The sequence below is a fragment of the Lepidothrix coronata genome, unplaced genomic scaffold (genome assembly GCF_001604755.1).
Source record: "Lepidothrix coronata isolate B3197 unplaced genomic scaffold, Lepidothrix_coronata-1.0 Scaffold277, whole genome shotgun sequence".
Classification (NCBI taxonomy): Eukaryota; Metazoa; Chordata; class Aves; order Passeriformes; family Pipridae; genus Lepidothrix; species Lepidothrix coronata.
In genome coordinates this window covers 67,630-95,325 of record NW_016690457.1, presented here as the reverse complement: position 1 = coordinate 95,325, position 27,696 = coordinate 67,630, and the positions used below count along the sequence as shown (strand labels likewise).

The 27,696-nt window shown below is 59.8% G+C and overlaps 3 protein-coding genes across 11 annotated transcripts in view; 1 reads left to right on the top strand and 2 right to left on the bottom strand.

Annotated features, from left to right (window-relative positions):
- ACSBG2 (acyl-CoA synthetase bubblegum family member 2) overlaps positions 1 to 27,696 on the top strand; it is a 196,344-nt gene that overhangs the window by 103,158 nt on the left and 65,490 nt on the right. The window lies entirely within an intron of this gene.
- Positions 833 to 8,849, bottom strand: ZNF414 (zinc finger protein 414). Of its 2 annotated transcripts, none has more exons than XM_017836406.1 (9): positions 8,731 to 8,849; positions 4,452 to 4,581; positions 3,792 to 3,887; positions 3,605 to 3,712; positions 3,295 to 3,400; positions 2,538 to 3,079; positions 2,135 to 2,185; positions 1,434 to 1,589; positions 833 to 909 (listed from the first exon to the last, which is right to left on the bottom strand). In XM_017836406.1, the coding sequence occupies exons 1-9, from the start codon at positions 8,740 to 8,742 to the stop codon at positions 833 to 835; spliced, it is 1,278 nt and encodes a 425-aa protein (XP_017691895.1). In that variant the 5' UTR covers positions 8,743 to 8,849. The 2 variants fall into 2 exon arrangements, with proteins under 2 accessions (XP_017691895.1, XP_017691894.1); XM_017836405.1 differs by having other exon boundaries at positions 8,584 to 8,835.
- On the bottom strand, positions 11,144 to 27,165 carry MYO1F (myosin IF). Its single transcript, XM_017836393.1, has 28 exons — positions 27,084 to 27,165; positions 23,454 to 23,591; positions 21,625 to 21,714; positions 21,133 to 21,227; positions 20,504 to 20,591; positions 20,236 to 20,325; positions 19,610 to 19,741; positions 19,396 to 19,530; positions 19,189 to 19,321; positions 18,662 to 18,858; positions 18,489 to 18,569; positions 17,883 to 17,969; positions 17,646 to 17,732; positions 17,119 to 17,286; positions 16,946 to 17,031; positions 16,587 to 16,668; positions 16,376 to 16,482; positions 16,007 to 16,105; positions 15,115 to 15,259; positions 14,914 to 15,028; positions 14,104 to 14,273; positions 13,838 to 13,983; positions 13,375 to 13,521; positions 13,146 to 13,294; positions 12,791 to 12,874; positions 12,466 to 12,667; positions 11,897 to 12,060; positions 11,144 to 11,815 (listed from the first exon to the last, which is right to left on the bottom strand). Exons 1-28 carry the CDS (start codon positions 27,084 to 27,086, stop codon positions 11,739 to 11,741), a joined length of 3,297 nt encoding a protein of 1,098 aa, XP_017691882.1. The 5' UTR covers positions 27,087 to 27,165; the 3' UTR covers positions 11,144 to 11,738.

Here is a 27,696-nt window from a genome sequence, read left to right as displayed (position 1 = left end):
AGCCCCGGGCTGGGAATGTGCGGCCGCTCGGCTCCCACAGGGGGTGCAGCCCCCTCAGGGTCGGGCACAGGGGCCCTACTCCACCCCAAAGGTTGTCCATGCCCTTTTCTTGGCACCTCTGCCTGTGCACCGAGGCTGGTAGGGGGCTGGGGTCCCACCTTGGTTTGGGTGCCCATTTTGGGTGCTGGGTGCAGCTGGCAGAAGCTCCAGCTCTGCTTCTCAGGAGCCCTTCGTGGTCTGCAATGTGCTGACAGATCTGAGGGGGATCTGTCCCCCTCAAACCTTCCTCAAACCCTCCTCTTCCCCAGACCTGCCCAGAGCAGAGTGACACACAGACTTCCCTGAATTCCCCCATCTCCTCGCCTTTAGTTTTGGGGGGGCATCCTTAGGGGTGGCCCCACTCCCCCCTCACCCCAGCCACCACAGGCACTGACAGAGCCTCTCCCGGCCACCACTCCTGTACAATTCCCATTTATTATTCCGAGGTTTCATTCCAGAGAAGTCCACTAACTCCTGAGCAACCTACTCGGCTCCTACCAGAGCCACGGGGGCTGAAGCAACGAAACCTTTAGGGGGAGGGAGAACGAGGGGGTTCGGGTGCTTAAGAGTTTCCGAAAATAAAAGGGAGGGGAGAAAATTCCAGAGGAAACACCCGTCCTTCTGGCACCCCGGGCTGGGCTGGGGGTGCTCCCGGTGCCCAGGGAGGGATCCCTGTCCCAGCCCAGTGGCAGGGGCTGGGCGGTGCCCCCTGCCCGGCTCGGGGGGAGGGATGGGGAGGAGCAGGAGCAGGAGCAGGAGCAGGAGCAGGAGCAGTCCCGTGAGAGCCGGGGCATCAGAGCTGGGAGTACAGGGAGTTCTCCATCTCCGGCGTCATCTTGGCGTGGAAGGAGGCGAGACCCACCCCGAAATCTGCAGGGAGAGGGGGGAGAGCTGTCAGCACTGTGGAGTCCCTCATACCCAGGGGCTCGGGGGCTGGGGGCTGCAGGGAGGAAACATGGCACTCCCCAGGGCATTGCAGAGGCTGGGGGGCACTGGGAGGGCACACAGACCCCTCCAGGTCATTGATGCGGGCTGGGGGGCAAAGGGCTGGGGGGCACACAAAACGCCAGAGGCGTTACTGCAGGAGAGGGGGCACAGGGAACGAGGGCACTGGGAGGGCACGCAGACCTCTCCAGGTCATTTATTGCCCCCACCAGGGACATTCCTATGGGCTGGGGGGGACCAGGGGCTAGAGGGCACAGAGAGGGCACATGGACCCCCCCACCCCGGGGCATTGCAACAGGCTGGGGCGGGGGCAGAAGCTGCAGCCCAGGATCCACCCCAGGGCCGGTCATCCCCCGCCAGGACAGACGGAGGAGGATCCGCGTTATCCCTGCGGGACAGACTGACCCCATTCCCGCGAGCATCCCGGCAGTTCGGGGTCCCCCCCGTACCCATCTCGGCGTCCAGGCGCCCGGGCGGGGGGTTCTTGCGGTGGTCCTCGATGTGCAGGGTCATCTCCTCGCGGGAGGCGGCCGAGAAGGGGCACTGGGTGCAGGAGTAGCGGCCCCGCGTGTGCTCCCACACGATGCGGCTGTTGGAGGAGTGCCCTGCAAGGACGGGCGGGCAGGGAAGCACAGGGATCACCCCCAGCGGCCGTTCCCGGGTGCCGTGGGGGGCTCGGATGGGCCGGGGGCTCCCAGCCCTACATGCACGGGGGGTTCCCTTCCCGAGGGAGGGACCTCAAATCTGGGAGCAGGGAGCGAGGCTGTGCCCCCCGGGCACGACCTCCCCTTGTGTGTCTTCTCTCCGTGCCACACGGAGCAAAGGGTTCCAGTTTGGCCTCCGGACTGGGGGGACTGGAGCCCACGGAGCTGCTGCTGCTCCTCATCCTGCTGCTTCTGCCCTCAGGACAAGGCTGGGGGGCTTTGGGGGGGCACAGCCAGCGACCCCTCTGCCTCCGAGCCTACCTGGGCCACATTCCCTCTCTGTGTGGCTCCCAAAAACAATGAGGGAGCCTGCCCTCCCCCTCTGCTCTCCCTGGAGCACCGTGGTGCCCCGTGGGGCTTCTCCCATCCCCCTGTGGCCCCCCCGCCGCCCCCAAACCCCCCCCGGTGACAGAAAGCAGCCCCCAATCAGTAGGTGCCAAACTAACCTGGAGTCACTCCTGAGCCAAAGCATGGGAGGAGTGGGCTGACACTCACACCTGCGGAGGGAATCGAGGGGCAAGACAAACATTAGGTCCTCCCCTCCCTGGGGTGGGGGGACACGTGGGAGGGCAGGCCTGGCCTGGCCCCCCCGCCTCGCACCCCCAGCACGCCGGGGAGCAGCAGGGCCGGGAAAATTTGGAGGCGTTTTTTCTGGTGGTCGCCGGTGCTTTGTCCCAATTGAACATGGATGGAGGGGGCGGAGGAGATGGGACGGGGCTTGGGGGGCGGGCCGGGGCGGCTCCGGAGGAGGGGGATGGATCCTCGGCTGGGCGGCGGCGGGTCCTCCTCCGGGGAGAGCTGCTGGTGAAGGCGGGAGCAGAAGTTGGTTTTTTTTGCCCGAACGCTCACCTTGGCTTTTCTTCCAGACGGCGTTGGACACGGCGGGGCCGTGGCCCGGCAGGAAGGGCCGCAGGCGGTGCTGCGCCGGGGGCTGGGGCAGCGCGTAGGGCGAGGGGGGCACGTAGGACAGGAACGGCCCCGGCATCGAGGACGGGGGTGGCCCCGAGAACCGAGTCAAGGACGAAGGGCCGAAAAGGCCGGGCTCCAGCAGCGGGAAGGGGTGCGGGGCCGGCGGCACCAGCGGCAGCGCCTCGAGCGAGCCGGGCAGCTCGGGCAGGCTGGTGGGCAGCGCGGCCGGCGCCGCGGCAGAGTCCGCGCCGGGCAGGAGGGCTTCCTTCTCCAGGGGCCGTGGGAGAGCACTCGGGAGCTTGGGGAGCCCCTCGGTGTGCGGCTTGGCCGGGGGCTCCTTGTCCACGGCGGAGGTAGCAGGAGGCAGGAGGGGCTTGTCGGCTCTGGGGGGCGGTGCGGGGCTGCTGGCGCTGTCGGAGCAGACGTGCAGGTGCTTGAAGAGGGAGCGGTGTGTCCGGAAGCGCAGCAGGCAGTTCTCACACCTGGGGGGGGGGTTGGGGAGGCACCCTCAGTGGTGGTGCTCCCTCCACATCACCCCCACGACGATCCCTCCACACCACCCCCATTCCAACCCCGGGGGCTGCCGCTGGGATCGGGGTCTGTGGATGTGGGACCCCACGTGCTCAGGGCTCTCTGGGATCAGCCAGGTGCCCCCCAGGGAGGAAGTGGGATGGGGACAGGGACCAGAGGGACTCACTTGAAGTAGCGGTTTGGCTTGTAGTGCACCTTCATGTGGGCCATGAGGTCCTGCATGCTGGGGAAGGTCTCGGTGCAGCCCAGCGTGGGACAGTGGAAGGTTTTGCCTGAGTGAAGCAATTCAGAGGTAGAGATTCAGCAACATCCCAGCTGGGAACAGCCCCACTGGTGGGTCTGCAGCACTTCCCACACCACCCTCAACTCCCATCTCCTAGAGGTACCAGCACCACCACCTGTGCTGCCTCTGCTTCGAGCCCCGCTCTGCCCCCTCCCAGACAAAAAAAGGGGCATGTGGGGTGTCCTGGCCTTACCCTCGAGGGACTGTGTGGGTCTGTAGTGGACCTTCAGGTGGTCCATCAGCTCCTGCATGCTGGGGAAGGCCAGTTTGCAGCCGTAGCTCGAGCACTGGTAGTGCTTCCCTGGAAGGAGACAGATCCGTTGGCCTCGTTCCTGCCCTGGTTGTCACTGTTCCCTCCCCGGGGCAGGGCTGGGGCTCACCTGGGACAGGTCTGCGCTTCAAGGGCCGCAGGTCCTGGGCTGGGGTCCCTCCGGCCATCAACATCGGGGCACCGGGCAGAGCCACCTCGCTGCAGCCTGTGGGGAGAGACCATGAGACAGTGACAAGGCTCGGCCCTGCCCAACCACCTCCCTCTGCCCTCCTCCCTCCCTCAAAAATAGGGGGGCTGCCAATGGAGGGTATGGGAGGTGTGGCTGGAGGGGCTGGAGCCCTCCAGGGTGTGAGAGCTGGGAGGGGCTTTCCTGCAGGAAAAGTTGTTGATGTGAAGGTGAAGCCTGGTGGTGACTGGGACACACTGGGTGATGCCAAGTGTTCACCTGGGCCCATCCCTGCACACCTGGGCCATCCCTGCACACTCATAGAATCACAGAATAGGGTGAGTTGGAAGGCACCCACCAGGATCACCGAGTCCAACTCCTGGCCCTGCACAGGACACCCGAAGAATCCTGTACCTCCCCTGTACACCTGTGCATATCCAAGCACATCCATGCACACCTGTGCACATCCCCATGGCGCTCCCAGCCACCTCTGGGGCAGGATGTGGCCAAAGAGACCTCACAGCAACGGGACCAAAGGCTTCTCCTCCTGCTCCTGCCCTGACTCCTCTCCCCACCCCCTACCCCGTGGTACAGGGGACTCACCTGTCCCCTCTCCACCGTATTTACCCCTCAGGGAGAAGGTGGGCACAGCCTCGTCCTTCTCTGTCTTCATGGCCTGGCGGTGCAGGGCACAGGGTGAGGGATGTGCCCACGGAGGCTCCTCCTGATGATGCTGCACCGAGAGCAAGGGCGAGAGGTCAGATTCTCCTCCTCCTCCCCTCAGTGATCTGTGGCCTTGAGACCAGACCTCCCACCCTGGGGACCAAGCCAGCGGGAGATCCCAGCTTCAAGGAGCCTTGGAAGTGTCTCTGCTTGGGGGGGCTTTGGACTCGGAGCTTCATTGTCCCCTCCTGCTTCTCCCACCCCACCCCAGGGTGATCCACAAAGGCCCCAAAGGCCCCCTCGGCTGCACAGCCCCCTCCAGGCATTACCAGGATCCTGCTTTGTTCCCAGCCCATGGCATCTGTATATCCAAAAATTCCTCCCAAACTACAGGCCAAGGCATGGCTGAAGGGATTGCTGGAGCTGCTTCAGCCCCTCCCTGCTCCCAGCTGGGCTGGGGGATCTCACTGGATGCTCCTCCCACAGTTCCAAAGGGTTTTCCAGCCAAGGGGAGCAGCAGGTTCCACTGCATGACCAGGAGATGCTGTTTGGCATGTGGGGACAGTTCCTGGTCACCAAAATTATATTGGCTTGGCCTCAGCACACCTTGGCACGAGGCTTCAACATGGAAAAGCCAAACACTAATTCCCAGTGAGAAGGATCCAAAAAAAGCCCCCACTTTGGGAGATTTCTGAATAGTGTCTTAATGTTGAAGTGAAAAAGGAAATAATAATAATGGTAATAACGACAGTGTTAATAAATAATAAGCAATGATGAAAATAATGACAAAATTATAAAATAATAATAATAAAAATGGTAAAAATGCTGATAATGATAATAAAGCTGATGATGATAATAATAGTAATAATAATAATAATAATAATAATAATATCATCAGTGCTGAGGCTGTGGAGTGGCTGCCACGAGCACATTGGCCATTATTTAGAAGGTCAATATTTCCCCAAGAGCTCAATGACTCCTGAAGGAAACATCTCCCTGGGGATCAGCTCTTCTGGATGGTGCATCCCATCCCTCCCAGCCTTGCCAGACCTTCCCGCTATCATCTGCTCCAGAGGCATTCTCCCAGCTTTCAGCTCCGGGGGGGTCTCACCCAGCAGGGCTCAGCCTGGCCAAGCCAGGCTCAGCAGCTGTTCCTGCAGCACCCAGCACACTGGGACTGCAGCCCAGCGGGCAACAAATCAGAGTGGGGAGAATCTGTGTGGGATTATTCCTGTGGCTGCCCCCAGGCTCCAGGCTTTTTCTGGGGGTTGTGTTGCTTTTTTTGTTGTTGTTTTCTCAGCTCGGTGGCTTTGGGATGGAATCAGCACCGAGGCCGGGATCAGTTGGCCATGGAGCAGAGAATGTGGGACAAGACTGGGGCTGATCATGTCCCAGGAGGGGAAATCCAGCCCTGGCTGGAGGGGATGCTCCGTCTCCATCCTTCATCTCTGTGTGACTGTGGGTAAACACTGAGCAGAAACTTCACAGCAGCTTTGATGAAGCTTTGTTTTATTGGGGGAAATGCAGTTTTTGCTGGGAAAAAAAGTCTTGGGAATCTTCTTCTGGGGCAGAAATCACTAAAAGGGTCGAGGCAGCACTATGTCTGCCTGCTCAGGGATGTCTGCCCCCGAAGTGTTGGAGCTACGGAGCTGCTGGAGCATTTCCTGGCAATGTCAGTCCTTGAGATCAGTGAACCAGCTTCCTGCTTCCCTGCTGGAATCACTGGCTCTGGATCAATCCTGGCTGCCACTGCCTGGATTGACAGCCCCCAGGGCACCGATGGCCGCCAGAAAAGCCATTTAAAGGAGCAGGACACCCATGGCACCAGGAGCTCAGTTGGAGCACAAGGAAGTTTTTCCAAGAAACCAGGAAATTATTCCTCAGCAGCATCGCAGCAGGGCTGTCAACTCCTGGGCAGGGAGCTCCTGGTGCTCCAGGGTCAAACCCAGCAGTGCCTTTGGACGTTGGAACCCCCCTCCTCTCCCTCTTTGACGCCTCTCTCCATTTCCCCGTTACAGGCAATACCCCAGTGATGCATTTTAAGCTGATTTTTTTCCACTGGGAAAATGCCTCCTGAGCAGATGCTATGGGCAGATCCCATGAGGCCAGGCAGGATGGACACAGAGGACACAACGGTGGCACTGCAGCATCGCGCTGGGCTCGGCCCAGGGATGGGTTTTTGGGGAGCAGGTGGCACCTGTATCATCTTGCTGTCATTTGTCACCTCCCATGGGACAGTGGCCAACACTTCCCATCCTCCAGGACCTTCTGTTCTGCAACCCTGAGAGCGACACTCTGGTCCAGGAGCCGCTGACCTGCCACTGTCCCTAGTGACCTCCTGTGGCCACCAGAGATGTGACTCCCCCAGAGACATGATTCCCCCAGAGATGGGATGCCCCCAGAAATGTGATTCTCTCAGTGATATGACTCCCTCAGAGATCTGACCCCCCTCAACACCAGTGCAAACCTGCCCTGGAAACCCAAATCCTAGAGCCACCTGTCACTATTCCCAGGGTTTTCCTGTCACAGGTTCAGTCTCCCCAAAAACCCGCTGACACCAAACCCCCTCACTCCAACCCCTGCAGTGAACAGGGATCTCAAAAAATCCTTTAAGCCATGAGGGTGAGCAGGAGGCTTTGCAGCTGCTGGTCACCCCGAGCAGGCTCTGTTGCTGAATCAGTGAATAATTAATACAGCTCATCTCCCTCCAACGATCCAGGGGGGTTTATCCACATCCCCAAGACTTCTATAAACCCACCCAGGGAGGATAAACGGGTCAAATAATCCGATTTGAGCATCTCTGTGTGTGCTCTGAGGCCAGAGGATGAGGATGAGGAGGATTCCCCAAGCGTCTCCTACGAGACAAAGGCTGGGAACAAGGGGCTCATGTGATCGCGCAGCCGGCGAGCGAGGAGGGAGGAAGCTCCGGCTGTGCCAGCGGCAACGGCTCCTGCCCGTGCCACCAGCCCCCACCACCGGGTTCAAACCCATGTCCTACATTAAAATACACATTGTGAATCCTCCCGGTGCCTTCAGATATCACAAGGAGCCCTCAGAGAGTTGGGGTGTTGGTGGGGGGGAAAAAGCTCTGGGTATTTTCGTGGTGTTGCGATACCCGACACGACGTGGGTGCCCTAATCCCGGTGTGGGCTGGGGCAAAGCCTCTGCCTTGGTGTTTTACATCTCCCAGAGTGTTTTCCCTGCTTTCCAACTCTGAGAATCTGCCTGGAGAGCCTGTGGAGCCCACCCTGAACCCAGTGACAGCATGGGCATCCACGGGGGTGAGTGCTGAGTCTCAGCGTGGCCTCGGTGCCACGTCCCTGTGGTGGATGTGGGGGCAGCTCAGCTGAGGCCTTTCTTCCTGCAAAGCTGCTCTGGACAGCCCAGGGGTCCCTGCCATCCCCCCCCCAGCTTGCTTCATCTCCCCAGCTTGCTCCAAGCCACTGAATGGGGAAGAGCCCTGCTGCCATTCCCCCCTGCCCCCACACCATCCTGGTGCCCACCTTTACCTGCCTGCCCATGGCTGGCTGATCCACCCACAGCTACATCAGCTCTGCAGCTGGAAAAAAACCTCTTTCCCTTCGGGAGCCACCTGGGGAGTTTGAAGCTTCATCCCTGAGCCTGGATAAAGCTGTTCCTGAGCAGCAGCTCTGGCTGGCCCCAGCCAAGTTAACAGCACAGCCAAGGCCAAGAGCCCCCTTGCTCCAGCAGCGGCATCCCCCGTCTCTGACAGCAACAAAGCAGCTCCCATGGGAGTGGGAGTGTAGAGTGACCATGGGGAGATCCCAGCAGGTGCATCCTGGGATACCTGGGGCACCCTGGTGCTCCCACGGGCCACACCAGCCTGCAAAGACCTGGGACTAGTGGCTTCCTTGGCCAGCTGTCCCTGGGCTACCAGCCCCACAGGTAACCCCATGGGTTCCAGCCCCATTGGGTAGCCCCTCATGGGCAGTGGTTTCTGTAGCCCCCCATGGGCAGCCATGGCTACTAGTCCTGGGGGTAGCAGAGCCACGGGAAGCACCCCCACGGATCTGGAGCCCGCGTGGGCAGCAGCCCCATGGCTGGTACCCACCTGGTCAGGTCTCAGCTCCATTCAGGAGCAGGTTTCCAGTGCTGGTCCACCCCATTTACTGGTACCTCCCCAGTACATGCCCAGTGTCAGCACAGCCCCTGGTGTCGGTACAGCCTCCACGCCGGGGTACACCTCACGTACTGGTACCTCTCTCCCCATCGCCGGTACATTCCCGGTGCTGCTCTAACCCCGGTGCCCGGTAAAGCCCGCGCTGCCTGTGCACCCCCCGTGCCGGTATATCCCCGGTGCCGATACTGTCCCAGGCGCCAGGACAGCTCCCGGTGCCGGTACATCACAATCGGCGGTGCCAGCACAGCCCCCAATACCGGTACACCCGCTGTGTGCCGGTCCACTCCCGGTGCCGCTACAGCCCCCCTGTGCCGGTACCCCCGCTGCCAGTACATCCCCCGACACCGGTGCTGGTGCTCCTTTCCCGGTGCCGCCCCCCCGCTCGGTTCCCTGCCGACCCCAGCCCCCCGGGGGACCGGTGTCCGGTGCTCCCCCCCGGTGCCGGTACACCCCCCGATATCGGCATATCCACCGGTGCCGGTCAACCCCCGGTGCCTCTACATCCCCTCTGTGCCGCTCCACCCCCGATACCGGCACACTCCCCATACCGGTGCACCCCCCATATACCGGTACACCCCCCATGTACCGGTACATGCCCCGATACCGGTGAACCCCCAATATCGGTGCTCCCCTCCCGGTGCCGCCCCCCGTCACCCCTTGTTGCCCCGGTCCCCCCAGTGCCAGGCGCTCCCCCTGGGCCCTCCCGGTCCCCCCCGGCCGTACCGGGGCTGCGGCGCCGCCCGGGTCGCGCATCAGCGGCGGGGCGGCCGCGGGGCCATTTTCTGTGCGGAGCTGTCGCGAGAGCGGGGGGAGGAGGAGGAGGAGGAGGAGGATGGCGGGGGGGGAGGGAGGAAGGAGTGTGCGGAAGGGAGAGCGGGGGCCGCGGGGCGGAACCCGGCCCCGCCCCGGTGCCCCCCCCCCGCCTGTTTTTCCCGGGTGATTCCACCCACTCCGCATCTCAGCGCCCGAGGGAGACTGGAGCATCCCGGGAGCTTCGGAGCATCCCCAGGGCTTGGAGCATCCCGAGGCTTCGGAACATCTGGGGGGGGGGAGGGGGTGTCAGAGCATCCTCGGGTCTTTGGAGCATTCCCAGGGCCTTTGGAGCATCCTGGGGGGCCTTGGAGTATCCCGGGGCCTTAGAGCATCCCAGTGGCCTCTGAGCATCCTGGAGCTTTTAGGGCATCCCAGGCCCTTTGGAGCATCTCAGGGCTTTGAAGCAGTCTCATCCTGAATCCTCAGGGCATCCTGGGGACCTTCATGGAATCCCACAGCCCTCAGAGCGCTCTGAGCCCCTTGGGAAGCCCTGGACCCCTTGAAGCATCCCAAGGCACCCCAAGCCTTTTGGAGCCCCCCAAACCCCTCAGGGCACTTTGATCCCCCTTAGAGCATCCCAGGGCCCTCTGGGACACCCTTGGAACACCCTGGACTCCTGGGACACCCTGTCAGCTCCTGAGTGGCCCCCAAGAGCAACCCAAGCCCCTTGGGGCCTCCAGGACCCTCAGAACAACTGGATCTCCTGAGAGACCTCAAAACTCCTGAGAGACCTGTGAGCCCCTCAGAGCCCCCGGAGCCCTCTGGAACATCCCAGTGAGTGCCTGAGCTGGTCCAACTCCTACCTGCCTGTAGGGCTGAGTGGGAACGTCCCACTTGACAGCACCCACTGCTGGGGTGCTGCCCCCATTCCCCCCACTTCAGTCCCAAGGAAGGGCTGGAACATGCAGGAAGGAGTTTCCTAAATCCCCAGTTTCCAAAGCCATTATTTTTCATTAAAATAAAAACAAAGGCTCTGCCTGCTCCCACCCCCCCACCAAAGGAAAAAAAACTTTGCAGTGCAAGGATCCTAAAAACCTGTGATTTGGAGAAAAAATTACCCCAAAGACCACAGGGGTGGTAAAACCCCATACTGGGGCTGGGGGGCAAGAACCATTTTCAGTGTGGGGTCATGGGGAACTGCCTATCCCAGCGCATTCCTGCCCTCTGCCACCCCCACCCTGGGGTCCCATCTGTGGGACAGCAGGTCTGTGCTGGGGCAGCGGGAAGCGGGAGGGAGGAAGAGGAGGGCTGGGATGTGAGGCTGAGGCAGGGCCATGTGGGATCAGGGCTGTCGTCACTTCCTCCGGAGGGGGGGAGAGGGAAGGGCGGGGAGGGCCGACAGGAGCCCTGACATGTCGGCCCCGTCCATCCCTTCCCCTGCTGCAAACCTCCTGGAACAGCCCTGGGTCGGAATCAGCCCCCATCCAACACCCCTCACACAGCCACAGCTGTCCCACTGTCCTGGGTTTGGGGTGGAGAGTGTTCCTGAATCCTCTCCTGGGAGTTCGGGATGTAGAGTGTCCCTGAGTCCCAAGGATGGTGATTTCCACCCCACGCATCGACCCTGGCCCCCCATAGATGAGACTCCCACTCTGCAAACTGGAGGGGCCCAGTCTTCTGACCACCATCAGAAAAACGTGTCACAGCTCCATGGACTTTGTCTAATTGATCCTTGGAGCTTTACCTGTGAGAAATCAGGGATTGGTGACGGTGCCTTGGTCCTGCTTTGCTACTGCCCTGGCAGCTCCCACTGGCTGTGAGTGATCCAGAGCCATGCCGGGATGTGGAGATGCCTGGGCTGAATTCCTGGGTGAGCTGGTTTCTGTATTCAACCTCTTTGGAGGGTTTAATGTGGGTGGAATGGGGCTGCCTCCTGTAAGTGTCTGTCCACATCAGAGCTCTTGTCATGGGGCCAGTGGGAGCCATGGGATGGCATTGGTGTGAAACAAAACCCCCAAACCCAATTTCTGAGTCAGATCTGCCGAGTCTGACTATTTACCATAATTATTAACAACAATCCTATTTATATCCCGTGATAGTTTCAGTCCCAGGGTATGAACAAGCAGCAAAGAGCCTGTCCTTGCTGTGGGAATGCCACCAGCTAAAGTAGCTGTGGGATTCAGTGGTCGGCACCAGCACAGCGGGAAGCGCTTGCACCATAATAAACATTGGTGGAGAACTACCATGGATCCATGTGGCACAGCCTCACAGAGGTGGGCTGGGAGGGTGGTGACCCCCTCCTCGCCTCCGGCCACATGGTTGCTGCGCCCAGCTCAGATCTTCTGCACGTAGTTCCCAGGGAAAAGCCCTTCCTTGCCATGCAGACGGCCTTTCCACCAGCCCGAGATATCTGGGGAAGGGGAGAACCAGCCAGGTCAGGGGTGGTGCTGCCACAGCGGGGAGAGAAGCTGGGCAAGACAGAGGTTGGTACCTTCCAGCAGGATGTCGATGATGTCCCCCACGTTGAAGCTGAGCTCGTCCACATCCTGCCCGACATACTGGTAGAGCGCCCGGCACCGCGGCACCGCCTTGGGTTGGGCCTTGGGCCTCCGGGCTGGGGGTGGCCGCTGGCTCACACTGCGCCGGCGCTGCATCCTGAGGGGTGGGAGGAACGAGGTCCATACGGGGAGGGCAGGAGGGTGGGGGGGTGTGCTGCTCCCTCCTTCCCACCCTGCCCTCCCACAGCCCTGGGATGCTCCGTGTCTACTAGGAGGTGGGTCCTCCTAGTGCAGGGACTGGGAGAACTCGGCCAGGATGTGCTGCACCCTCCTTCCTATCCTGCTGCCCCACACCCATGGGATGCTCTATGCCTGCAGGTGGCTCTTCCAGTGCAGGGACTGGGAGAACTGGGATACACAAGAGCCTGGGAGATGTGTCCTGCCAGCGAAGGCAGGTTGCCCCAACTCGGTCTGCTCCTCAGAGGGGAAAGAGCATCTCCTGGTGCTGGTGGCAGTGGGAGGGGAGGATATGTCAGGGAGTGGGACATGGGACAGGACCTACCCAGCTACCCCCTGGTCAGGCACGTTGAGGAAATCCATGTTGTGCTCAGATGGGGGCCGTGTCCTGGGCTGGTGGCCAGTGTTCGGGGGGGGCAGTGCCGTGGCCGGTGGGCTCCGTGTCTGCTTCTGGGGCACTTTGTAGGTGTCCCTCTGTGGCCGCCCATCACCCTGTGGGAACTGGGGTGCCCCGTTCCTGCAAGCTCCTGGAAGATCCCATCCCAGGATGGTGCATTACGGGGGGTCCACGCTCAGCCTGCACCCCCTGGGAGTGCAGCACTGGTTGGATCCAGGCTGGGGTCTCCCCTCCCTGGCACCCCCCTCCTCACCTCTGGGTGCTGGTGGGGCGGTCCGGGAGGGTGCTGGGACCCTGCTGCCACCTCTGCCCTGTGCTGCCCCCTTCCTTGTGGGCTCTGGGGGGACACAAGCCCTCTGTTAAGTGACTGTCCTCAGAGCCAGCTGAGGGGGCTTCCCCCCCATTTATACCCAGCTGTCCTGTTCCCAAAGCTCCCTGTGCTGCCCTATCACCCCAGCAGAAGTGGGTCCCTCCTGGGTGAGACACAAACCCAGCAGGATTGGGCACACACCGGCTCACCCCAATATTCCCAGGCCTCCAGCTGTGCCCTGCAGCCCCAGCGCTCCTGTGTGCCCCCCCTGCCACCCCCTGGGTGCCCTGGCACTCACTGGCATTCCTGGGGAGCCCATCTCCGATGCTGACCATAAGGGTTTTGCCTCCAGCTTTGAGGGCGGCCGTATCGCCCTGTCCTCTGATGAAGGTGACGTTGCGGGTGCCACCACCACCCCAGCCCTCCTTCTTCACCCGAAACTGTAGTCTAGGGGAGAGAGAGGGCCATGAGACCACAGTGACAGGGCCCTGTCCTGCTTTGTCACCTCTCCTGGCCCCCATCCTTACGTATCCTTGAAGGAGAGGGGCAGCTTGGAACGGGTAAGCTCCTCAAAGCGTTTGCACAACAGGCTGATCAGCTCCGTCTTGAAGATGGACTCCAAGAAGTTGTCGGCGTCCTTCTCATGGAGGATGAAGAAGTCATCCTGCCTGGTGCTGGGGGAGCAACCCCAGTTTGTGGGGTGTCAGTAGGAGGCAAGGCTAGTGCCAGCTGGCACTGGGGGCCCTGCTGGGCTTGGGTCCACGCCAAGGAAATTTAGAGGGTGATTTGGCTGGAAAACTCCAAGACCTCCAAAGCCCCATCTGCAAAGCATCCTGTGGGGAGCCTCCTCCTCACAGCTCGATGATCTGGTGCCTCCATGGACAAGGGGCTGGGGGCACCATGGACAAGGGTCTGGGGGCCAGCAGGGGATGGGGAGGCCGGTGGAGGTTGAGGTGACCCCCCCTCTGGAGCCCAAGCTAAGAGACACACCTCAGCGAGACTCCGCTCACTGCCTGGAGCTCCACCTTCTTCTTGAGCACCTCCTTGATCTGCCCCTTCTCAGGGCCCTTCTTCACCTTCTCCCGCCCGATCAGGTAGAAGTACTTGGGGGTGAGGATGAAATCCCGCTTGATGGGCTGGGAAAGGGACAGGAGAGGGGGGTGAGGGATGTTTGCTGGGGGGCACCTGCCCCACACACACATCCCACCCAAGGAAAGCCACCATGGCCGTCCCAAGCCACAGGTGTGTCCGTGTACCTTGAACCTCCGGTCGTATTTGGTGACGGAGTCGGCGAAGTCGATCCGCTCCCGCTTGGCCAGGAACTGGCGCAGCTCCGGCCGCTCCTCCATGCCCAGGTAATCGCCCACGAAATTCCTGTTGATGCTGTTCCTCCTCCGCTCCTTGAAGTTGTAGAGGATGCTGGCAGCTGTGAAAGAATCCCAAAGCAACTCTGGTCAGACAGGGCTCTGTGCTGGCGGCTCAGAGCCCTCCCAAACCAGCTGTGGGATCTGTCACACGGATCATGGCAGCAAGAAGTGGGGCTTGTTATATGCCATGGGAAGAATCCCAGCTGCTTGAGCCGGGCTGACTTTGAAACCCATTCATTGCCTTCAAACATCCTTGTGCTGTGGGAAGGAGGGATGGTAACAGCTGCTTTCTGGATTTTCCTCCTTGATTTTTCACTGCACGTTTGGGAAGGTGGGAAAACCCCTGTAGGGGGTCAGGCAGGGACCACTGGGCTTTCGCATCCCTCTGCCAACGCTGACTCCCAGCTACTCCTCTCCATCCTTGTGCAGGTAATGAAATGCAGAACGAGACAGCACAAGGATCTGCTTCTGTCTTACGGCCCCTCCCAGGGCTGGAAATGAGAGCAAGAAGTCTGTGCCCTCCTTCAAGATGTGGGAAAAGACTCTGGACATCTCATGGTCTGGTTCCTCTTCACACCCCTCCTCATAAGTGCCATGATTAGGAGTCGGGATGCTACTCTGGTAGATGAGCTGTCCTAATGAAAAACACCCTAAAAGGGGTGCTGGGGTGATGGTGTCAATGTCCTTGCCTGGCCTTACCCTCCTCTCTCATCTGCTCGTACTTCCTGATGGCGACGTGCCGGCGCCAGGCCTTCTGGATCACGCGGGCGAAGCCGTCAAATTTCCTCTCCCGCATCTCCTCGAGCAGGAAGAGCTGGGAGGGACACAGGGTGCTGAGTGTGGCTGTCCAGGACACCCCACCGCAGTGTCCCTGGGGGTGCAGGGCTGGGGGGCACCCACCGACTCGGGGTTCTTGACGAACACTTTGCTCCGGCCCATCTGGTACTGGTCGGGGTCCATGTGGACGGAGCGCAGCAGGTGCTGCACCCCTTGGCGCTCGTCTCCGCGCCACGACGGCCACGTCTCGGGGGTGAGGATGGCGTAGCTGTGGGGAGAGACACTGAATCAGGGAATCATGGAACAGGCGGGGTTGGGTTGGAGGGATCTTAAAGATCATCTTGTCCCACCCCCTGCCATGGGCAGGGACACCTTCCACTAGCCCAGGTTGCTCCAAGCCCCGTCCAACCTGGCCTTGGACACTTCCAGGCATGGGGCAGCCACAGCTGCTCTGGGCAACCTGTGCCAGGGCCTCAGCACCCTCACAGGGAGGAATTTCTTCCTAATGAAAAGCCGTGACACAGCTGGACTGCGGGGATCTGCCATCCCCCATCCCATAAAGAGAAGGACCCACTTCAGACAGGTGTGTACTGGTGCTGCCTGGCTCTGTCTTCATGATCCACAGCACTGGGAGGCCAACTTGGGGTACAAGAGAAGGATATCTGGGGCTCCCACCACCCCTGATACTTCACAGCAACATAAAGTGCTTTTCACAAGAGCAGGTAGGGGGAAAGGACAAGGGGGAAAGGATTCAAGCTGAAAGAGAGAAGGTTTAGATGGGATCTTGGGAAGAAACTCTTCCCTGTGAGGGTGGGGAGACCCTGGCACAGGTTGCCCAGAGAAGCTGTGGCTGCCCCATCCCTGGAAGTGTCCAAGGCCAGGTTGGAGAGGGCTTGGAGCAACCTGGGCTAGTGGAAGGTGTCCCTGCCCATGGCAGGGGGTTGCATTAATTTATCCTAAATTTATAAAACAATTACTATCTAAATAATTAAATTAATTCTCCACGGTGACTCACCGTTGCAGGAATTTGTGGAAGAGCCGGCGGTAGGCGAATCCTGCCCGGCGCACCCGGATGTTCTCCTTCAGCCCCAGGTACTCGACTTGGTGCTTCACCCTGCGGAGCCAGGAGGGACAGTGTGGGATGGCAGGTCACGGTGGGACCTGCTGGGGCCCTTTGGCCCCTGTTTGCGTGGGGATGTACGTGAGAGCTTCTTGGGGCTCAGACGGGTGATGCACCTAAAGGGGATGGAGCGCCTACACACACTCCTCGTTCTGCCCTGGATCTGTGGGCAGCTCAGAGGGACCAGTTTTTGGAGGAAAGCCAGTCCTGGCCACCTCTCCATGGCTGTGTCCCATTCCCTGGGCTCTGTGGGCTCCATGTTACCTGCTCTCCTCCCAGTCCCGGGGTTTCTTGGTCTCATTGGGTTTGATGCAACGGATGTAGTGTGGGGTGCACTTCATTAGCGTGTTCACCAGGTCATTGGCCTGTTTCTGTTGCAAGGATCGACCTCTGGAGCATTAAAGATGTTGGTGGGAGCCCATCACCCTGCTGCTGACCCAGGGGCAGCCACTGTCCTGCAGCCCATGGGACGTACCTTGATTTTGGAGCCCGCCGTGGTTGGTCGTCCCTTTTTGTCAGAATCAAGTTTTTCTGGGAAAAGCATCCGGATGAAACCGCTGGAAGGGAGGTGACAGTCCCCAGGTGAGAGCTGCCAGGCTCTCCAGGCTCAGCAGGGTCAGTGCTGGTGGGTGAGCCCCCCTTTTCCCAGCCCTGCAGCCCTGGGATGTCACCTGGGGGCATGTCACCTGGGGGGCCCGTGGGGCGATGCAGGATGCTGAGCACCCCAAGCTGTGGTTCCCACAAAAGCAGGATCAGCCCTTATGATCTGGATGTTGAGGATGCTGCCCTGTGCCCCAGCCCTTTTGGGGTGTCCCCAGAACTGCCAGGACTCACAATTCACTGCTCTGCATGAGCTCAATGAGGTCGGTGAACAGCACGTCCCGGTTGCGCTCGCAGAAGCCGTTCACGTCGTAGGACACCTGGGGACAGGAGGGGACCTCAGCCCCGCGCCCTGGTGGCCAGGTGAAGGGTGTGGGGTGCAGAGTGTGGGGTCTGGGGTGCTGTACCTTGCCTGCATAGTGGTGGATGATGAAGCCCGAGCTCCAGCTGTTGAAGTGCTCGTGGGTGCCCACGGCCGCCTGCAGCTTCTGCAGCAGGGTCTGGTCCGCGCCCTCCCCCGTGGCATGCATGGTGGCACAGACGTCATCCAGGACACTCATGATCCCAGGAGGGTTCTGGCAGAGGGAGAGGGAAGCCATGGGTGTCCAAAGGTCCCAATCCTGCACCTGGCTGTGCTGGTCAAAGCTGTTTCACGCTGAACCTCAGCTTAGGTTAAGGATGCAGAAGAGAGTCAAGGTTCAAGTCCAGGCTGGAGCAACCTGGTCTAGTGGAGGGTGTCCCTGCCCACAGCAGGGGGTGGAATGAGATGGGCTTTAAAGTTCCTTCCAACCCAAACCATTCTGTGATTCTCTGCTCCCCATCAGGACTGGCTTCTGCCACCCATCCTTGATAGCACTCAGCCCACCCAGCCCCTGCTCCCTGGGTGCCTCTGCTCCCTAAGAAAGCCTCCCCTGGCAGAGGGGACCCCACTCACCAGCTTGTTCTCTATTAGGTCACACACCACCTTGTTGTTGAAATACTGGATCTGGGTCCACTTGATCCCCTCCTGCACATATTCCTCCTGGGGAAGCACAGGGAGAGCTGTGTGGGCTCCTGAGCCCGTGGGATACACTGCAGCCCTCCCGCTCCAGCTGTGCCAGGGAGGAGGGAGGGTGCAGGAATTGGGATGCTGGCACAGCCCTGCTGCCCCTCATCCCAACACCCCCTGTACCTGCTCTGCCTTCAGGGTCAGCTCTATGAAGATCTGCTGCAGCTTCTCATTCACAAAGTTAATGCAGAATTGCTCAAAGCCATTTTTCTGCAAAGGTATAAAAGATGAAAGAGAAAGCAGGGCTGAGTTGTCTTCTGCCCTTCTGGCTTATTCCAGGGACCTCAACCAAGAGAGCCTTTGGGTGCTGCTCCAGGGACCCTTCTTGGGGTCTGACGGCCCCCTAATCCAGCTGCTCTCCTTGCTGCAGGAGCAGGGAAGGACATTCCCAGCTGGGTTCCTACAGCAAAGAAACAACTTCCCCATGAGGGGAAGAGGAGAGGCAGACATTGATCTCTGTGGTGACCAGTGACAGAACCCAAGTGAATGGCCTGAAGTTGTGTCAGGGAAGGTTTGGGTTGGATATTAGGCAAAGCTTCCTCCCCCAGCAGGTGGTCAGGCACTGAAACAGGCTCCCCAGGGCAGTGGTCATGCAAAGAGTTCAAGGAGAGTTTGGGTAACGCTCTCAGGGACAGGGTGGAATTGTTGGAGTGTCCTGTGCAGGGCCAGGAGCTGGACTGATGATCCGTATGGGTCCCTTCCAATTCAGGACATTCTGTGATCACACACCTGGAATATCTCGAAGCCGTAGATGTCCAGCACCCCAATGCTGTACTCCTCGTACGGCTTCTGCATGGCCCTGTTGATGGACTGTGGGAGAGGGGACAAGCCATCACCACAGGTGCAAGGCAGTGGGATTGGCTTACTCTGGAGCAGATGGTGATGCCCAGAGGACCACCCACCTCCACAAGGAAGTCAAAGACACGGGCGTAGAGCCCCTTGGCCAGGGCATCGCGGGTGTAGGCCGCCTGCTCCACGTTGAGGGTGACGGTGATGGACTCAGAGCGGCCGCCCCACTTGCTGTCCATCTTCCTGCTGGTCACCTTCTCGTTCAGGCGGTCCTGGTCGACCCCCAGCAGGTAGGCAGGGAAGGCCAGAGCTGGGCAGAACAGGGAGGTGGTCAGGGCTGCCTGTACACCCACAGCCCTGGCTGGAACTCCCAGTCCCGTTCGAGTGCCAAGGACAGCAGTGAATGGGGACATGGGTGGGTCCTTCCTCTGCCAAATCGCAGCAAGTGACTCCTGCCATCCATCCCCTTGCTAATCAAACCCTGGTTGAGCCATTTGCTTGCTGCCTGAGTTTCTCCATCTCTAACGTGGTGCTACCTCCCTCCTCTGCCAGGGAATTTGTGACACAGTTTGCCCCTCATTTCCAGGGGTCTCTGTGACCATCACCACCCGCCCTCCCCTGGAGCTACTTGGCTACTCACAGTCCACGTTTTCCACCCGGGCGTAGTTCCCTTCCTCCCGAAAGCTGATGTTTCCCAGGTGGAGGATCCCGGCCACGATCTGCAGCACCAGCTGCTGGTCCTCGCCCCGGATGCCGATGACCTGCATGGCATTCTGGGGAGGGCAGGGAGCCCATCAGCCCCCACCCAGCCGCGGAAGCTTTAGGGACCCCCTTCCCGGGCACTCACCATGGTCTCATGGAAGTCGCTGCGGTCATCCGTGCCCTCCACCTGGTAGGTGTCTGTCTGGTTCAGGTAATAGTAATAATCCGGGCTCATTATGCCCAGGTTCTGTCGTTGCTCTTGGGACGCCCCTTCGATGAGCTGCGAGGGAATGAGGAGCTGCAGTTACCTGGTCTTTGGCTCCCCCTCCCAGCCCGGCGGCTCCTGACCACCCCAGTACCTGGTAGTAGATGTGGAAATTCCTCTCGCACTCATTCTGGCTCACTACCCGCGACTTTTCCAGCAGGAAGTTGGAGATCTTCCCCCCATCGGGTTCTCCGCCCCGGCTGAACTGGATCTCGAAGTACTTCCCCTGCCCCGGCACAGATGCTGCTCAGAGCCACGGCCCTGCTGGGATTCCTCACTCCCCCGAGTCCCCTCACTCTCCTCTGTTTCCCTCCACGTGAGGAGCATTGCTGGGATGTGTATCCCTGCTCATGTGGAGACCTCTTCGCTCTCTACAACTGCCTGGAGCCAGGTGGAGGTCAGTCTCTCCTCCCAGGTAATAAGCAACAGGACAACAGGACTAGAGGAAATAGCCTCAAATTGTCCCAGGGAAGGTTTAGGTTGGATATTAGGAAAAATTCCTTCACTGAAAGGGCGATCAGGCACAGGCATAGGCTGCCCAGTGGTGGAGTCACTATCCCTGAAAGGATTTAAAAGCTGTGTGGATGTGGCACCTGGGGACATGGTTTAGGGGTGGCCTTGGCAGTGCTGCGTTAATGGTTGGACTCGATGATCTTAAAGGTCTTTTTTAACCTAAATTTGTGATTCTGTGACCCTCTGCACTGCCCTGGCAACACTCACAAAGCGGCTGGAGTTATTGTTCCGGACAGTTTTGGCATTTCCAAAGGCTTCCAGCAGCGGATTGGACTGCAGGATGATGTCCTTCACGTGCTGGGGGCAGAGGAAGGACAGGTCTGAGCTGTGGGGGCCATCCAGCTGTGCCCCACGGCCTTGGGGTTGGGGACTTTGTATGTCCCCAGCCCAGAAGTGGCTGCTCTGTGGGGGGGTCGGGGGCTGGGGAGAGCTTGGGAGGTGAAGTGCCCCGTGGCAGGGGTGACCACAGACCTACCTGCACCTTGTCCCCACCCCCGGACACTTTGGAGATGTAGCCCATGATGTATTTTGCCGCTACCGTTTTGCCGGCCCCACTTTCTCCGCTGTGCAAATGCCAAAGCAGAGGAGGCTGTGAGATGGTCCCACCAGAGTCACCTGCCCTGGGGGGCTTCAGGGGGTGATGCTTTAGCAGGACCAGAGGGTGACAGTGAGTTTTGGGGGCTGTGACCTTCCCCCTGGGGACAGGGCTGCCCAGGCGCTCTGGGGTGTAAGTGGGACCAGAGCATTGCTCGGTGAGATGTTGGATTTCTTGTTGCTGGGTTTTGGAGGGGAGGAGGGAGACCTGGGAGCCTCAAGGGGAAGTCTCTGGCCTTGCCCCACATCCTGACCATTTCCCTTGCAACACTCCACCGGAAAGGTGCATTGCACAAGGCTCTGGCCCTGCCTGGGACCACCCAGTGGCCCAGGACATCGGGGTCCCTCCAGACACCACAATGTCCCCTAGGACACTCCAGCCACTTCTTGCCATCACATGGTTGCTGTGTTTAACTGGGAAGTCCCTGGGTGTGGGGAGAAGGGGTGCTGGGGCATGCTGTCCCAGAGCAGTGACACGGGGTCCCAGCTGTGCCCAGTGTCCCCCAGTACCTGATGATGACACACTGGTTCTCCCCGTCGATCAGCATGTTCCGGTACATGTTGTCAGTCAGCGCGTAGATATGGGGGGGATTTTCATACTGAGCCTAAACAGGGGACAGGGACAGTGATGCTGAGCACAGAGCAGCCACCAACCCCCCTCCCTGAGCCCCCACCCCAAATCTCCTTAACTTTCCCCGTATGGGAATTAGTCCCTTCCCACAAACATGAGCTCATCAGCAGCACGTCTGAGGTTTTTTGACTCTCCCCTCCTCCCCAGGAAGCTCATCAGGCAGAGCCACTCGGCTGGATTTTACCATGTTTGGGTTGCTTTGGTGTGGATTTATGAGCTGAATTTCCCAGGAATGTGGGTTTGCTGCTGAGCCTCGTTACTGACGTGCTGGGGAGCACTGACCCCTGCAGCAGCTGAAGGGCTGGGGAGGAGGGGGACCCTCAGGGGACACCCCAGGGGTTTTGAACCCAAAGAGCCCGTGGCAGCCTCACCGCGCCCTGGTACAGCTCGATCTCGCGGTCAGTGAAATACGGCATCTGCTTGAAGGGGTTCACGGAGATGAGCACAGGCCCAATGTAGGTCTGGGTGGCAGGTTAAGGTCTCTGTGTCCTTTCCCTTCCCACTGCCCAATCCCACCCTGGAGGCAGCATCAGAGCAACGGCAGGAAGGTGGTTTTGGGGTCCCTGCCACGCCCTGGAAGCTGCACCAGGAATGCCATGAGGGTTTTCCACTCAGAAACTGCCATGACTTGGCTTTGCCCCCTCAGCCTGGAGGTGTCCCTGGTGGTGTGAGGGACACAGGGCACAGCAGGAGCATCCCCTCAGCTCCCTGGCCTGGCTGAGGATCCACTCCAAACGGGGCATCTCCAGCATCCCACAGTCTCCTGGAATTCACACTCTGCTCACACTCACTCTGCAGCGGGAGCCCATCCCTGTTTTCCAGTCAGGGAAACTGAGGCACTGAGAGGGAAGAAACTGTGGCTCCTGCCTTTCCCTGCTGCCACTCTGCTGCCTCAGCCCCTGCCTGCAGCATCCCCAGGTAACTCAGTGTGGGCAGGAGAATGGAAAATCAGGGAATTGCACCTGGAAACAGCGCAGCAGCAGGATTTGAATGAGCCCCCAGCACCATGGGGAGATGGTGGTTGGGGACAGAGTGGTGCCAGTGAGATTACTTTGAACCCTTGATGTCTTATTTTTGTCCCACCTGAGAGCAGGGCAGGGGGAGAGTGACCAAAGGGCAGGAAGAGAGGGGCTTTTCTGGGAAATGCAGAAGTGCAGGATGCTGAGTCATGGCTGGATGGAGCCCTGCAGACAGCAACACAAAAAAAAAAGGAAGAAAGACGCTGTGTGGGGTATCCTTTTCCTCCAAAACAAAAAAAAAGGCCAACCTCAAAGCCAGCCCCTAAACACACGTGAAGTCCCGGGGCTGCAGGGGAGGAGGCTGTGTCACGGCTGGCCAGCACAGCATCGCCTTGTAAGGACAGAGCTGCATCTTCAGGGAAACCACATCCAGCGGCATGGGCAGGAGACAGCCCTGCTGTCAGCCCAGAGAGCCCCCACCGTGCCCCGCTCTGCCCCCTGGGGCTCTGGGGCATAGGAGAAGCTGGGATGGTGGTGCTGAGCCGGCCACGTCCCCAGGGAGGTGTTGGGTGAGCAAGGAAGGGCTTGAGGACACGTCCCCACCCACAGCACGGGCCTGAGAGCCACAGAGCCTCGTGCTTGGTGCTCTGAGTGTCAGCTCTGGGATGGGAGCAGGGACTGGGCTGGGGATGGCACGGGAGGGCAACACTGGGCAGGGAGGGAGCTTTGCCCCCTGTTCTGTTGAGGATGTCCCATGTGTCCTGACACCGGTGGGAGTGAGGGGTGGCACCTCCTCCCTGTGCCTGCAGGGATGCTCCTGCTCCACCCAGGGTTTGCCTGGGTTTGCAGCCACACTGCGGGCACTGGGGAGGGTGGTGACTGCAACAGGGGACAATGGTCACTCCTGCCACGAGGTCTGGCCCCCTTGTCACAGGCAGGTGGGTCTCAGGTATGCAGGAGCAGCAGGAGACAGCGGATGAGGGGCTTTGCTCAGGGCTTTGTGGCCACAAAGGAAGAACCAAAGTGGGTCCCAGGGCATGGCAGGATGGGGGTCTTGGTTGCTGTGTGCCAAGTGCAAGTCAGTTTGGGAATGGCAACATTCCTCCAGCTGATCCCACCAGTGTGAGGACAGGACACTCTGCAAGCACTGGGGCAGCCCCAATTTGTCCCATGCCCTGGCAAAGCCTTGGAGCCCATCCTTGCTGCTCCCTGTCCCCATCCTGCTGCCCTGGGGAGGATACAAAGATGAAATCATCCATGAAACGCTTCTTGAGGTTCTCCACGATGGCCTCCTCATTGATCTTGGAGAGCAGCACCATGTCGTCCACACCGCTCTGCTTGACATTCTGGCTCTGCCAGTGGAAGCGCTCCTTGCTGCCCTGCAGGGACACAGGGAATGTGTCACAGGGGCCACCACCGCTGGGAGTGGAGCTCCAAAACTCCCCTGGAGTTGCTGGGAGCGATGATTGGCCCCCAGCTCAGCTGTGGCTCCAAAATAGGTGCAATGAGGGGGTTTGGCCAAGCTGGGAGCTCCCAAAGCTCCAAATCCAGTGCACCAGGCCTCGCCCCACCCCTCTGGCTGCATCCCTCCTCACCACAGGTCTGGCACCGGACAAGGAGCAGACAGGGTGCTGAGACTGTGGGCACATCTGCACCATCACCCCTGCTCCTTGCGGAGCTTAACGAAGCTCTAAGGAAGCAGCTGATGCACAGGCTCTGCTTATGAGTCAAAGGGGCACCAGAATAACGCAGGGGAAGGGTGGTGGTGGCATCCTCTGCCCACCCACATCCTCTTCGTTTCAGGGCAGAGGTGCCACTGTGGCCCATCACCATTTCCCCCTGCCCAGGGCGACACCAGCACCCTCTTTCCAGCTGTCCTCCAACTTGCCCAGCTCTGTTTCTGGGGCAGAGCAGGAAAACTGGGCTGTGGTTTAAGCCCTTGTGGGGTAAACCCAGCCCTGGGAGCGGGGGGTGAGATTTCCCAATGCAGAAATTCCCCTGAGGGCTCCCCTCACCCTCAATGCTGCAGGGGGAACATGCTGGGCACAGCTGTGGTGCCCGTGTGGCCCCTGGTGAGGTGCTGAAGGGGACACCCTGTCTGGCCCTGCCCGTGGCCCCTCTGGGCCTGTCCCTCGTGGTTCCTCTTTTACCCCCACTGCTCCATCACCGATTTCACTTCTCCCCCATCGCCCCTGGCCTGTTACTCTTTCCATTTCCCTTTTCTCCTCTTCCCCTTTTGCTTCATTTTCCTGCTGCCTCTCAAGATTTCAGGCCTCTGGACCCCAATATCTCTGGGGGCTCATCACCACCCAGCACCATCGGGATGGGGGACAGAGGGACCCTCATGGGATGTGGAGCTCTGCACCATCGTGCTGCTCCCCCTGTCCACCTCCCTCCTTGCTGGGCTTTGCAACCCAAAATACCACTCATGGCCCCCCAAACCCCAAATGCAACTCAAACCCCATGGCTGGTGAAGGGGCTTTTGGCTTTGGAGCTGGGTCAGCTCTGGGGGTCCAAGGGGTAATGGGGCTGCTCACACAGCCTGAAACCACTGGGGGAGCTTCTCCTCTTCCTCCTGTTTATTGTTTATGAGTCTTTTTCTTGCCTTCCCCTCCTATTCCTGCCCTCCATCTTAATATCCCCTAGAAAATCCACCTGGAAAATGCAGGTGGGCTCGGTCACCCATTTCAGCTCCCAGGGAGCTGCCAGTGACCCCAGGAGCTGCCCAGCTTCAACCAAAACCCTGTGCTTCAGGCAGAGAGGAGAGAGCCAGGAAAAGCCCATGGGGGGCCAAACACCTCTGTTCTGTGTCCCCATCATCCCAAACCCTCTGGCACTGCTTCTGGCACCAAATTAAGGCAAATATGAGCATTTCCTGCACTGAAAGCTCAGATATTTTGATCTGACACCCAGAGCTTCTCCTTCAGTCACACGACTGCTCAGAGCTGTCAGTGGTGAATGTGTGCCTTCACCACCTCCTCTTCCTCTGGGCCAGCTCAGGTGTTTTCCTGGCTCTCAGCTGCAAGGAAAACACCGGCTCACTTTCAATGAAGGGTTTGTCCTGGACATCTGCAAGGCTCTGGGTGTTTCCACCCTGTTTGTGGGATCATAGAGCCTACCTGGCTTCCCTGAGCATGTTCCAAGGGGTTTGCAGGGCTGGGGCTCACTAAAATCTTGGGGGAGGATGAAGAGGAATTATGATCCCTCAAAACCACGGCATTGCCCAAGCTTGGTGGCCAGTGAGCCCCCAGGGGATGGGGCTGCAGGCAGCACCCTGTGGGAGTGGGGGCACAAAATTTGCTTTTAGAGGTTTAGGGCAGCAGTTCCTCAGTCCCCTCCTCTGTCCAGGTCCCCTCCTTTGCCCCAGGATGAACTTAGGGATGAACTGGAGAGCAGAGGTCCCCAGGGAAGGGTGCCTGGACCAAACATCTCCAGGAAACCATTTCATCCTCATGCTAAGCAGGGAGAAGCTTTTGCCCACCCCTGACCTTCCAGCTGCCCTTTGCAGCCTCTGTGCCTGAGGGACTTTGCTCCAACAGTGATGCCATGCACGGCAGGTGACACATGAGGAGCCCAGCAGCATCCCCAGGCATGTGGGATGGGGACTGTCAGCACTGGGGCTCTGGATGCCCCTGGAGCTCAGACAGGATCACTGAGGCAGGGAGGGGAGCAGCCTTGTAGCAGCACTTGCAAAACATCTTGTTTTTCTTCAAAGCTGAGGCCTAAACCACCAAAAAAACCTGTAAGCCCTGAGCAGGGAGCGGATGCAGCCCAAGGTGGTTTATCTTGAGACAGGGCAGGCCCAGAAGCAGCAACACCTTAAAAGCACCGGAAACCTCGAGAAGAGCAGCAGGGCTGTTACATCACTGTCACAGCCAGGCACAGGCAGGAGTTGGGATGGGGGCTGGAAGGGGTTGGGGGTTGGGCTGTGCAGCCCCACGGCCCTTGGAGAAGGCACAAAACATCTCCAGGTGTTGGGTGGCAGGGGGGAGGGGACAGTGGCCATGTCTCTGGGGGACAGCAGCTGAGCAGTCTCTCAGAGGTGGCAGCCACGGGCATGGGTGGGAGAAGTTTTGATTCCAGCCTGGCCACTGTCCCCTTCCTGTCTGGGTGGTGGTGGCTGGGAACAGCATCCCCCCAAGAGCAGGCCATGGGCTGGAGAACACGGCTGTGACCCCGCTGTGGAGACTCTCCCTCGATGTCTAAACATCTTCCTAATTTTCAGAGCTTTCATCTTCCTCTTCTGCCTCCGGAGCAACTTCCAGATGTGTCCACTGGCCTTCCAGCAGCCCCATGTGCTGCCTGCAGCCCCTGCTCCCTGCATCTGCCAAGGGGGCAAGGTCCAGCCATGGGGGCAAACGCCCAGAGGGTCCCTCCTGGCCTGGGGCACAGGGCTGGCACCCACCACCCCACACTCTGCCCACCCCCCAACTGACCTCATCAGCACCCCAAACCCAGAAGCTCTGGTGGGAAGTTGGGCTGGGAGGAACACAAGATTCACCCGTGGGTACCACAGCAAAATCAAACACACTTTGTGTCAGCTCAGACTCATGCCCAGGTGGGCTCCATCCTGCTCTGGGGGACACCAACCCTGCGCCCAGCACTGGCACCCATCCCTGGCTGCTCCTCACCTCTGTGTCCTGACCCAGCTCTTCCCCCAGCCTGCTCCCTGTCCCCAAGCCTGGGAACACTGTCCCCTCTCCAGCAGGGACTCTGGCAGGCTCCTGGCACTTCCCAGGAAGCAGCACTGTGGGTGCAGGACAGGACAGGCCTGAGGTGGCCCTGAGGTGGCAGGAAGAGGGGGTGACATCCCCAGGGTGCCTAAGGGGGATGGGGTGGGGGGGCCCCAGGAGGGCCCCTCTTGCACTCACCATGGTGTCCCTGTGTCCTGCCCCCGGGGGTGCTCGTGCTCCTGTCACTGAGGCTCTGGTGCCATCCCGGAGCACTTTGTGTTTCTGCTGCAACTACAAATTGCGACTAATTTTTTTTTTCTCCTCCCACTTCCTCATTTCGTGAGGGTTTGCTGGGGGTGGGGAGGACAAGAGTGGCTCTGCTGCCATGGGACCTTGGGGTGGCCCTGTCCAACAGTGTCCCCACCTCTGCTGCTTGTGGGGGCCACTCACCTGGGTGAACAGGTGGATGCTTGGTGCAGTCTGGCAGGGATGCTCAGAGCCTTTTTTTTCTTTCAGGTCTTTTAAATAAAAAAGGCCACACTTGAGGAGCAGAGATGACCCATTGCTGTGGCAGAAAGCCAAGGACTGAGACAGCTCTGACTGCCATGTCCCCTCTGTCCCCTGAAGACACATCATCCTGAGATCACAGAATCGTGGAATGGTTTGAGTTGGAAGGGAACTTAAAGCTCATCTCATTCCAACCCCCTGCCATGGTCAGGGACACCTCCCACTATCCCAGGTAGCTCCAACCTGGTCTTGGACACTTCCAGGGATGGGGCAGCCATAGCTTCTCTGGGAATTCCATCCCAAC